Raw genomic sequence first — 12400 nt, 5'->3', positions numbered from 1 at the left:
TCTGTCATTGAGGAAAGTCAAAGCAGGAGCTCAGGGCAGGAACTTGGAGACAGGAACTGGTGCAGAGAGCATGGAAAAAGAGTGTTTACTGGCTTGTTTTTCATGGCTTACTCAGTTTGGTTTTTATATAACTAGGGACCGCCTGACCAGGGGTGATACTACCCATAGTAGGGTAGGCTCTTCCCCATCAGCCATTAATCAAGAACATGCTCACAGAATTGCCTAAAAGCCTATCTGATAGAAGCATTTTCTCAGTTGAAGTTCCATCTTTTCAGATGACTCTCTAGCTTGTGTCAATTTGACAAAAACTCAACCAGCACAGGTCTGTAGCCTAGGAGTCTGATGCTTCTCCTCCCTCTGTTAATACCCAACCCTCAGTCTTCTGAGCTCCCTCCTTGCTTTCCTATTCCTATTTTCTAACCTGTAAATTTAAACATCTAGTGGACTCTGTTATCTGTTATACAAAGAATGTTCTTCCATGACCACCTGTGATCTGGTCTTTTCCTCCTGTCCAGGCTCATCTAGTCTCTCTTCTCCCTTTGAATTAGATTCTGTCCATTAGAACAAGATCTCCAGGTAATTTTTGTTCATGTTCAGGTTTCAGGAGTGCTCCATTAGTGTACTGTTTCTCCTAGTTCCTAGTGTGTCAGGTGGTTTTGTTGTTCACAAGGCATCACTCTAGCACTGGCTAGCTTGGAACTCACTGTGTAGACCAGGCTGACCTGGAACTCACAGAGCTCTATCTGCCTCTGCCTCCCACGTGCTGGGACTAAAGGTTTGTACCATCATGATCAGGCTAGTGTGTTGTTTTATTGCATTAATTTCACTTTTGAGAATGTATGCTTGTGTGTCTCTTCCATAATTAAGGGCAGATGTTTATCTTCCTTATATTGCTAGCATAGTACAGGGTTCAGAGTGTCTAATCAGGATTGATTGAGTTGAAATTCTATAAAATTCTGTGTAGTACTGGGTGTGGTCACATTAACCTGTAATTCCAGAACTCATAAGATGGATGGAGAATGTTCAGAAGTTCAAGGCCAGCCTAGTATATATGAGACTGTCTCAAAATAAAATATTACTCATTTGTTCTGATGTCTAATATTGATTTATGTTTCTTATATATGATAAAAAGCATTTTAAAAACATCTATTTTTTTTTATTTTATTTTATGTGCATTGGTGTTTTGCCATGGGTGTTGAGTACTCTGGAACTGGAGTTACAGACAGTTGTGAGCTGCCATGTGGGTGCTGGGAATTGAACCCCTGTCCTCTGGAAGAGCAGCCAGTGCTCTTAACCACTGAACCATCTCTCCAGCCCCTAAAAACATCTATTTTAATTACATGATTGGGATTGGGTTATATGAATGAGTGTAGGTGCCCCTATAGCCAGAGGCTTCAGTCCATTGTGGATTCTGGGAAAAGAACTTGGGTCCTCTGGAGGAGCAATATGTACATTTACCTGCTGAGCCATCTCTCCAGTCCCCATAAAAACATCCTTTAATAAATTACATTTCTAAAGACATTACCTAAATATCTTCTTACCAAATCAGTAGGTCTCCTCTTAGGCTTCAGCAAAGTACATGGATCCAGCTGTATTTGGGGTTTTTTGTTTGCTGCAAGGCAGGGCTTTATGTAACTCAGGTTGGCCTCAAACTCCTATGTAGCTGAGACTGGTGTGGAACTCCTAATCCTCCTTCCTCAACCTCCCAAGTGTTGAGGTTACAGGTATGTGCTACCTTGCCTAGTTTAAAAGATCCCTCCACCCCCACCCCTGCTGTGGTGTTGAGAATTGAACCCAATCTTATGCATACTAGGCAGGTGCTCTACTTGTTGAGACATATCCCTAGCTGTGTTATCAATGCAGCGTGAATCACAGCTTTATTTGTTTTTTGAAGGGAAATAACTTAGTGAAGTAAGAAATCTCTGGCTATAATGCTTTCAAAATGTTCCAGATACTCTCTTGGGAGCCATGTGTTGAGGTTTCTCTCTCTCTCTCTCTCTCTCTCTCTCTCTCTCTCTCTCTGTGTGTGTGTGTGTGTGTGTGTGTGTGTGTGTGTGTGTATATATATGCTTGTCATATAGCATTATATGTTTGGGTTGATTGCTATAGGATGAAGAAATTGAACCTTGTTATTTTGTGTGTGTGTGTGTGTGGTGTATGCTATATGTTTCCATGAGTGTGGAAATGAATAAGCCAGAGGTCAATGTCAGGTGTCTATCTCTATCATCATCTACCTGTTTTTTTGAGGTAGGGTCTCTTACTGAACCTGAAGCTCATTGATTCAGCTAGGTGGGCTGGCCACTGAGCAGAGATCTACCTGTCTTTTTCTTCCTAGCATGAGGGTTACAGACACAGTGCTGTGCCTATTTTTTTTTTTTTTTTTAAAAACCTCACTAGCCCTTTTTCTTCCTTCCTTCCTTCCTTTCTTTTCCTTCCTTCCTTCCTTCTTTCTTTCCTTCCTTCCTCCCTCCCTTCCTTCCTTCCTTCCTTCCTTGTCTCTCTCTCTCTTTCATTTTTTCTTTTCTTTTTTTTTTTAAATATATTTACTTTTATTTCATTTGCATTGGAATTTCGCCTGCATGTAGGTCTGTGTGAGGGTGCCAGATCTTGGAGTTAGAGACAGTTGTGAGCTGCCATGTGGGCGCTGGGAATTGAACCTGAGTCCTCTGGAAGAGCAGTCAGTGCTCTTAACTGCTGAGCCATCTCTCCAGCCTCTTTCTTTCATTTTTTCATTCATTCATTCATTCTTTCTTTCTTTTTTTTTTTTTTTGAGATAGTCTTATGTAGCCTAGGCTGACCTTGAACTCCTGATTCTTCTGCTTCCACCTCCCCAGTGCTGGGACCGAAGGTGTGTGCCACCACACCTAGCCAAACCTTTTGTTTGAAGGGTTTTTATGTTTGTTTTTAAGACAAGGTCTGATTACATAATTATAGCTGCCCTGAAACTCAGATATAGCTCAAACTTACAAAGGTACTCCTGCACCTACCTTCTGAGAGCTGGGATTAAAGATGTGCACCAGTATGCCCAGCTAGATTGAAAATTTTAATGGAAAACTTTCAGTTCTGTTGGAACATGTTTTTGGACTAACAAACTTTTACCTTGTTACTAATATTTTTGTATGTTGTTAGGTACTTACAATTTCATCAGAAATCCCTAAAAGAATTCAAAGTGCTTTAAAAGATGCAGAGGAATCCCAACAAGTTCTTAATCAGTTTCTGGAGCAGGAAACTCCTCTCTTCAGCTCCATCATTAGCCATTTGCTGACTGCACAGCCCTGGATGGATGATCTTGGGGCCATGATCAACCAGATAGAAGAGATTGAGCAGCATCTCACATACCTTAAATGGGTTTCACAGATCGAAGAGCTAAGGTAGGGCAGGCATTGTTCTCATAATTATTGTTTCCTTTGAGTCCTCTGTCTCACAGAATATATGTATGCTGTTAAATAATTGAGTTAATTAAAGATTATAATTTTTTTTACCAAGTGTTAGGAAAATAACATTATGGTAATGATTATTCTGCTCTATTGTGAATGAAAAGAAACTTCAGGCAGCTTAATTTGCATTTGAAAGAAACTAATCTAAGTAAGTTAAAAATTTAAGGCTTAAGCAGTTGTGTTAAACTTTTTTTTTTTTTGGTTTTTCAAGACAGGGATTTCTCCGTATAGGTCTGGCTGTCCTGGAACTCACTTTGTAGATCAGGCTGGCCTCAAATCTAAAGGCATGCGCCACCACTGCCCAGCCAAAACTACTGTTTCTTTTTTTTTTCTCCCTTTTTTTTATTAAGAAATTTTCTATTCATTTTACATACCAACTACAGATGCCCCCTCCTCCCTCCTCCGACCCCCTGGCTTCCCCCTAATACTCCACCCATTCCCACCTCCTTCAAGTCAAGGTCTTCCATGGGGAGTCAGCAGAGACTGGTGTATTCAGTTAAGGCAGATCTAAGCCCCTACCCCCTGCATCAAGGCTGTGCAAGATGTCACACTTGGACACCAAAAAGCTCGCTCATGCACCAGGGACAGATCCTGATCCCCCTGCCTGGGACCTCCCAAACGGTTCAAGCTAAACAACTGTCTCACGTATCCAGAAAGCTAGTCCAGTCCCATGGGGGCTCTACAGTTATTGGTCCACAGTTCATGGGTTTACACTAGTTTGGCTGGCCGTCTCTGTATGTTTTCCCATCATGATCTCAATGTCCCTTGCTTATAGAATCCCTCCTCTCTCTCATCAGTTGGACTCTTGGAACTTGTTCTGGCACCTGGCCGTGAATCTCTGCATCTGTTTCCATCAGTAACTGGATGAAGGCTCTATGATGACAGAGTATTCACTTACCGGAGTAGACCAGTTTAGGCACCCTCTCAACCATTCCTAGTAGTCTAAGGTGGGGTCATCCTTGTGGGTTCCTGGAAACTTCCCTAGCACCCTATTTCTCCCTATTCCCATAATGTCTTCATTTATCATGGTATCTCTTTCCTTACTCTTCAACTCTGTTCGTGTTCCAGCACAAACCTCCCATTTCCTTATGTTCTCATCCCCAATTCCTTGCCCTCCATCACCTCTCCTCACCCCCAGTTTGCTCATGTAGATCTCATCTATTTCTGCTTCACTGGGATATCTATGTGACCCTCTTAGGGTCCTCCTCTTTAGCTAGCTTCTCTGGAACTATGGGTTGTCGTCTGGTTATCCTTTGCTTTACACCATGTTTGTCCTTCTGAGTCTGAGTTACCTAACTCAGGATGATATTTTCTAGTTCCATCCATTTGCCTGCAGTTTCATGATATCATTGTTTTTTACTGCTGAGTAGTACTCCATTGTGTATATATGCCACATTTTCTTTATCCATTCTTCAGTTGAGGGGCATCTAGGTTGTTTCCAGGTTCTTGCTATTACGAATAATGCTGCTATGAACATAGTTGAGCATGTGTCCTTGTGGTATTATTGAGCATTCTTTGTGTATATGCCCAAGAGTAGTATAGCTGCGTCTTGAGGAAGACTTATTCCCAATTTTCTGAGAAACTGCCACACTGATTTCCAAAGTAGCTGTACAAGTTTGCATTCCCACCAATAGTGGAGGAGTGTTCCCCTTGTTCCACATCCTCTCCAACATAAGCTGTCTTCAGTGTTTTTGATCATAGCCATCTGACAGGTGTAAGGTGGTATCTCAGATTCGTTTTGATTTCATTTCTTTGATGACTAAGGATGTTGAGCAGTTCCTTAAATGTCTTTCAGGCATTTGAGATTCTTCTGTTGAGAATTCTCTGTTTAGCTCTGTAGCCCATTTTTTAATTGGATTGTTCAGTATTTTGATGTCTCGTTTTTTTTTTTTTAAATCCTTTTATGTTTTGGAGATCAGCCCTCTGTCAGATATGGGGTTGGTGAAGATCTTTTCTCATTCTGTAGGCTGTCATTTTGTCTTACTGATTTTATCCTTTGCGCTACAAAAGCATCTCAGTTTCAGGAGGTCCCATTTATTAATTGTTGTTCTCAGTGTCTGTGCTACTGGTGTTATATTTAGGAAGTGATCTCCTGTGCCAATTCATTCAAGAGTACTTCCTACTTTCTCTTCTATCAAGTTCAGTGTAACTGGATTTATGTTGAGGTCTTTGATCCACTTGGACTTGAGTTTTGTGCATGGTGACAGATATGGATCTATTTGTAATCTTCTACATGTTGATATCCAGTTATGTCAGCACCATTTGTTGAAGAGACTTTCTTTTTTCCATTGTATAGTTTTTGGCTTCTTTGTCAAAAATCAGGTGTTCATAGGTGTGCAGATTAATGTCAGGGTCTTCAGTTCGATTCCGTTGGTCCACATGTTGGTTTTTATGCCAGTACCAAGCTGTTTTTATTACTACTATAGCTCTATAGTAGAGCTTGAGGTCAGGGATGGTGATGCCTCCAGAGGTTGCTTTATTGTACAGGATTCTTTTAGCTATTCTGGGTTTTTTATTTTTCCATATGAAGTTGAGTATTGTTCTTTCCAAGTCTGTGAAGAATTGTGTTGGGATTTTGATGGGGATTGCATTGAATCTGTAGATTGCTTTTCGTAAGATTGCCATTTGTTACTATGTTAATCCTACCTATCCATGAGCATGGGAGATCTTCCCATTTTCTGATGTCTTCTTCAATTTCTTTCTTCAGAGATTTAAAGTTCTTGTCATACAGGTCTCTCACTTGCTTAGTTAGAGTTACCCCAAGGTATTTTATATTATTTGTGGCTATTGTGAAGGGTGAGTGATGTTTGTCTGATTTCTTTCTCATCCCTTTTATCATTTGTATATAGGAGGGCTACTGATTTTTTTTTTTTTTTAGTTGATCTTGTATCCTGCCACCTTACTGAAGGAGTTTATCAACTGTAGGAGTTCCCTGGTAGAATTTTTGGGGTCACTTATGTATACTATCATATTGTTTGCAAATAGTGAAAGTTTGACTTCTTCCTTTTCAATTTGTATCCCTTTGATCTCCTTTTGTTGTCTTATTGCTCTAGCTAGAACTTCCAAGTACTATATTGAATAAATATGAGGAGAGTGGATAGCCTTGTCATATTCCTGATTTTAGTGGAATCCCTTTGAGTTTCTCTCCATTAATTTGGTGTTGGTTGTTGGCTTGCTGTACAATTGCCTTTATTATGTTTAGGTATGTTCCTTGTATTGCCTTTATTATGTTTAGGTATGTTCCTTGTGTCCTGATCTCTCTAGGACCTTTATTCTGAAGGGGTGTTGGATTTTGTCAAAGGCCTTTTCAGCATATAATGAGATGATCATGTGGTTTTTTTCTTTCAGTTTGTTTATGTGGTGTATTACATTGACAGATTTTCATATGTTGAACCATCCTTGCATCCCTGGGATGAAGCCTACTTCGTCATGGTGGATAATTTTTTTGATGTGTTCTTGGATTCAGTTTACAGATATTTTGTTGAGTATTTTTGCATCAATGTTCATGAGGGAGATTTGTCTGTAATTCTCTTTCTTTGTTGCATCTTGGTGTGGTTTGGGTATCAGGGTAACTGTAGCCTCATAAAAAGAGTTTGGTAATGTTCCTTCTGTTTCTCTTGTGTGGAACAATTTGAAGAGTATTGGAATTAGCTCTTCTTTGAAGATCTGTTAGAATTCTGTGCTGAGACCATCTGGTCTTGGGCTTTTTTTGGTTGGGAGACTTTTAATGACTGTTTCTATTTCCTTAAGGATTATTGGTCTATTTAAATGGTTTATCTCATCTTGATTTAACTTAAAACTACTGTTTCTAATGCCATATTTCTTCGAGTGTGATCATCATTGTCCCATTCATATTTAGAGACTGTCACATGTTGAGCTGCATTGTTTCACCTAGTATTTGAATTTCTTTAGTGGTTATTATCATCTAATAAGAAATGCATTGTAAGAGGCTCAGCAGTTAGAAGCACTTGCTGCTCTTCCAGAGGACCAGGTTTCAATTACTGGAACTCACATAGCAGCTCACAACTTCTATAACTTCAGTTCCAGTGGATCTGATGACCTTTTCTGGCCTCCCTGGGCACTGTATGCATATGGCGCTCATAATGTACATGCAGGCAAAGCACTCATACACATAAAATAAAAATAAATAAATAATCGACTGGACAGTAGTACTGTACACCTTTAATCCCAGCACTCAGGAGGCACAGGCAGGCAGATCTTTGTAAGCTGGAGGCCAGCCTGATCTGCAGAATGAATTCGAGGACAGCTAGGGATGTCTTGTCCTGTCTTGAAAAACCAAAACCAAAAATAAATAAATAAATAATTGCTTAAGAAAGAATTGTGGGGGCTGGAGAGATGGCTCAGAGGTTAAGAGCACTGCTTGCTCTTCCAAAGGTCCTGAGTTCAATTCCCAGCAACCACATGGTGGCTCACAACCATCTGTAATGAGATCTGGTGCCCTCTTCTGGCCTGCAGGGATATGTGCAGATGGAAAACTGTATACATAATAAATAAATAAATCTTTAAAAAAAAAAAGAAGCTTATGCAACTGAAAAGGTGTTTCTGGTGAGCATGCCTAGTTAAGAATTGCTATGGATTCCTTGTAATTAAAAGAAAAAAAAAAAAGGCCGGGCGGTGGTGGCGCACGCCTTTAATCCCAGCACTCGGGAGGCAGAGCCAGGCGGATCTCTGTGAGTTCAAGGCCAGCCTGGACTACCAAGTGAGTTCCAGGAAAGGCGCAAAGCTACACAGAGAAACCCTGTCTCGAAAAAACCAAAAAAAAAAAAGAAAGAATTGTGACCTGTCATGATGTAATCCTAGCACTTGGTGGGCTGAAGCAGTAGGATTGCTGCATGTTTTAGGCCAGCTTTGTTTACAGAGTGAATTCCAGGAAAACCCAGGCTACTAATTGAGACCTGGTCTCCAGAACAACAGCAAACAAAAAGAACTACATAGTTAGGCCAATGTGATGGTTCAAACCTGTAATCTCAATGCTTGGGAGGCCAAGGCAGGAGGATAGTAAGTTCAAGATCAGCTTATGGCTACATGGCTAGACCTTGTCTAAAAACAGACAGACAGACAAACAGACAAAAAACTCTCCCAAAACTATACAGTATTCTTAGATGAATAATGGAGTTGAAATACCTAAGAGTAGGGAAAAATAAAGTTATTTTGATAAAAAGAGAAATAAAGTTTACATCTGTTTTGTGAACACTACAGGTTAATTATATCTGGTCTTGCCTCTCAAGTCAGAGTAACATTTCTGCCTAAATGGGGAGATTATTTTGTTTTATGGTACGGTTCCCTACCTCCTCCAAATTGTACATTGGTTGTCTTCCTTTATTTTTTGAGACAGTCTCTCTCACTAAACCCTTGGCTCACAGATTGGCTAGTCTGGCTGGCTAGTGTCTCCCTAGCCACCCTCTGTCTCCTCTTCCTATGCTGGGATTACAGGTGCATTACCTTGCCTTACTTTTTATATGGCTGTTAAAGGATCTAAATCCCAAGTCCTCATGCTTGCACAGCAGATACTTTACCCCCTGAGCCATCTTCCTAGAACCTTTAGTAAAGGAGTTTTAAACCTTGCTTTCCTTCATTTCTCTTTGTTTGAAAGTTTCCCTTTCATAGTAGCCAAAGAAATTAACCAAAACAAGACTGTAGTTTTCTGTAACTTTTGTGGTATCTGAATTGTTTAAAAGAGAATTTTAATCCAGGAATCATATTGAATAAGAATCAAATAAATAGGGGCTAGAGAGATGGCTCAGTGGTTAAGAGCACTGACTGCTCTTCCAGAGGACCCGGGTTCAATTCCCAGCACCCACATGACAGCTCACAACTGTCTGTAACTCCAGTTCCTGGAGATCTGACACTGTTATACCAATGCACATAAAATAAAGTTAAATAAATTATTAAAAAAAGAAAATATTAAAAAAAAGAATCAAATAAGTAATGAGTACCACACTGACAGTTATTTCATTCTCTTAATATAGTTTTTCCCTTAGGGCCTTTGTGATAACATCTCTAGTTCCAATTTTCTTTCAAACCTCTAAGCCTATTTTTTCATCTCTAAATTTCCCTGTAATGGCTTGTTTTTAGTCTGTATTCTGTCCTCTTTTTCTCTCCTTCTCTCTTCTTGCTTGATTTAGCATCTTGGCAGTGTTTTGGGAACATTATAGTGAGCAGTGTCATAGCATGAACATTGTTATTCTGGCTTTTCCTGTGCTGTAAGTGTCCTTCACGTTTCAGTGTTATGCAATTCTGGAAATTTTATATTCTGTGGTTACTTGTACATTTTCTGTTCTTTTGTAATATATCTTTTTTTTTTCTTTCTTTTTTTGTTTTGTTTTTGAGACTGGGTTTCTATGTATAACAGCTATGGTTGTCCTGGAACTTGATTTGTAGACCAGGTCTTCAACTCACAGCTCTTCACCTGTCTCAGCTTCTTGAGTGCTGGGATTAAAGGCGTGCTCCACCACTGCCGGACTCTTCGTTTTTGAATCAAGGTCTTACTATGTAACCTTGGCTGGCCTGGGACTTACCATGTAGGTAAACCTGTACCAGGCTGACATCAAACTCACAGAGATCTGCTGTAGTTTTTTTTTTTTTTTTAAACCCTTTTACTCTTTTGGGGGTCTGCTACCCAGCTCCCAAATAAATATATGTGGAGGCTTATTCTTTCTTATGAATGCCCAGTGTTAGCTTTGTTTGTTTCTAGCCAGCTTTTCTTAAATTATCCTGTCTACCTTTTGCCTCTGGGCTTTTATCTTTCTCTGTTCTGTATACCTTTCTTTACTTCTTACTCCATGGCTTGCTGTGTAGCTGGGTGTCTGGCCCCTGGTGTCCTCTCTTCTTCTTTTCTTTTCTTTTTTTTTTTTCCAAGACAGGGTTTCTCTATGTAGCTTTGCACCTTTCCTGGAACTCACTCTGTAGACAGGATGGCCTTGAACTCACAGAGATCCACCTGGCTCTGCCTCCCGAGTGCTGGGATTAAAGGCGTGAGCCACCACCGCCCGGCTCTTCTTCTTTTCTTGTTCCTTGATCTTCTCTTCCCAGATTTCTCCTCCTATTTATTCTTTCTGCCTGCTAGCCCTACTTATCCTATCTCCTGCCTTGCTATTGGCTGTTCAGCTCTTTATTAGACCATCAGGTATTTTAGACAGGCTAAGTAACACAGCTTCACAGAGTTAAATAAATGCAACATAAAAGAATGCAACAAGTCTTTTCACCATTAAATGAGTGTTCCTCAGCATAAACAAATGTAACCCATCCTCAACTAATATTTCACAGCAATCTGCCGGTCTCCACATCCTGAGTGCTAAGATTAAAGGTATGCATCCTTGTGCCTGCCTCATTTTTTTATTGGAGGGTCTAGGCAAGTCTCATGGCCCATGAATTCTTGATCCTTCTGCCTCTATTTCCCCAGTGTACCGTGCAAGGATTACATGCTATGTCACTCTACCTGGCTACATTTATACATTTCTTAAGCATGATGGTCTTTATTTTAATGAAATACTAAACTTGGAATATACCTTTTTTGATGCAGAAATGGTAACTATGATGCAAAGTAGATAAAAACTGAAGGTTACTCTACTTGAGTGTCCCATATGCTAATTACATTATCCTGTGGATCACAACTTGTATGAAAGAAGTCCTACCAGAAATGAGTGTTGTCTGCAGAAATGTGACACATCTGTCCTCTCAGGAGGAGTAGGGAGAGACAGGTAGAAGAAGACATCCTGAACACAGGCTGCTGCTCTTAGGAGGATGTTAAAGGAGGCGGATGGGGAGGTGTGTCTCCAGGTTCCTTCAGATGTGAGTGTCTGATAAAATAAGTAGCCAACTCATAGTCATGCTTCATTCTTCCTTAGATGAGGGAGAATGTTTTTCTTTTTTCTTTTTCTTTTCTTTTCTTTTTTTTTTTTTTTGAGACAGGGTTTCTCTCTGTAGCCCTGGCTGTCCTGGAACTAGCTCTGTAGACCAGGCTGGCCTCAAATTTACAGAGCCACCTTGCCTCTGCCTCCCGAGGACTGGGATTAAAGCCCACCACAGCTTTAATCCCAGTCCTTACTGTGAAATTTTCAGAGCTTAATTTTGTTCCAAAGGGGGATTTGGTGGTGGATTAGTCAGTAAAGTGCTTGCTATGCAAACATAAATATCTGAGTTCAGTTTCCAGCAATGGCATTAAAGAGCCAGGTGTTGGGGAGGCAGACAGTGTAGAGTCTAGATTCCAGATGAGTTGGTGAATTTCAGGTTCAATGAAGAGACCATGTCTCAAAAATAAGGTGGAGAGTGATTGAGAAAGACACCTGCTATTGACCTCAGGGTCTCTACACAGGTACACACTCACTTACTCACACACACACAGACAGACAGACACATACACACACACACACACACACACACACACACACACACACACACACACACACGTCCACGTCCACACACATACTCGCTCACTCCACAAGAAACACTCATTAATGTGTGTTCTGCTTTGTCTTACAGTGATAACATTCAGCAATACCTGATGACCAATAATGTGCCAGAGGCTGCCTCTATCCTGGTGACCATGACAGAACTTGACATCAAGCTTCAGGAGTCATCTTGTACTCATCTTCTTAGTTTCATGAGAGCCACCGTTAAATTCTGGCATAAAATTCTCAAGGACAAGCTTACCAGGCAGGAAATATTTCATGGTGATTGCTTTCTGATGGATATTTGGTAATTTAATGGCATCATATGAAATACTGTTTCTTTTCTGTTACAGTGATTTTGAGGAAATTTTAGCACAGCTTCATTGGCCATTCATCACACACACCCAGTCTCAAACTGTTGGCATAAGCCTGCCTGCTAGTGCCCCTGAGGTGTATGCTACTCTGGAGACACTGTTTTGTCAGCTGTTGAAACTACAAGCCTCGTATCTTTGTTGGAGTGGAAAAGTTACTAAGACTACTTCCTACAGTATA

General features: G+C 40.4%; 1 protein-coding gene across 10 annotated transcripts in view; it reads left to right on the top strand.

Annotated features, from left to right (window-relative positions):
• The window catches only part of Rint1 (RAD50 interactor 1), a 63480-nt gene that overhangs the window by 17755 nt on the left and 33325 nt on the right, over window positions 1–12400 (top strand). For 9 of the 10 annotated variants that reach the window (XR_008214360.1, XM_052720318.1, XM_052720321.1 and 6 more), the window contains 3 exons: window positions 3130–3371; window positions 11940–12113; window positions 12202–12351. Coding sequence is in view for 9 of the 10 variants with exons in the window: in XM_052720318.1 (XP_052576278.1) it covers window positions 3130–3371; window positions 11940–12113; window positions 12202–12351 (566 nt within the window). In the remaining variant the exon portion in view is untranslated. The remainder of the gene's footprint in view (window positions 1–3129; window positions 3372–11939; window positions 12114–12201; window positions 12352–12400) is intronic. The other variant, XM_052720323.1, reaches the window with a different exon arrangement.

This window comes from Peromyscus californicus, unplaced genomic scaffold, assembly GCF_007827085.1.
Source record: "Peromyscus californicus insignis strain IS unplaced genomic scaffold, ASM782708v3 Scaffold_6__1_contigs__length_162567912, whole genome shotgun sequence".
Taxonomy (NCBI): domain Eukaryota; kingdom Metazoa; phylum Chordata; class Mammalia; order Rodentia; family Cricetidae; genus Peromyscus; species Peromyscus californicus.
The sequence above is the reverse complement of the archived record's forward strand: the minus strand, read 5'-3'. Positions and strand labels throughout refer to the sequence as shown.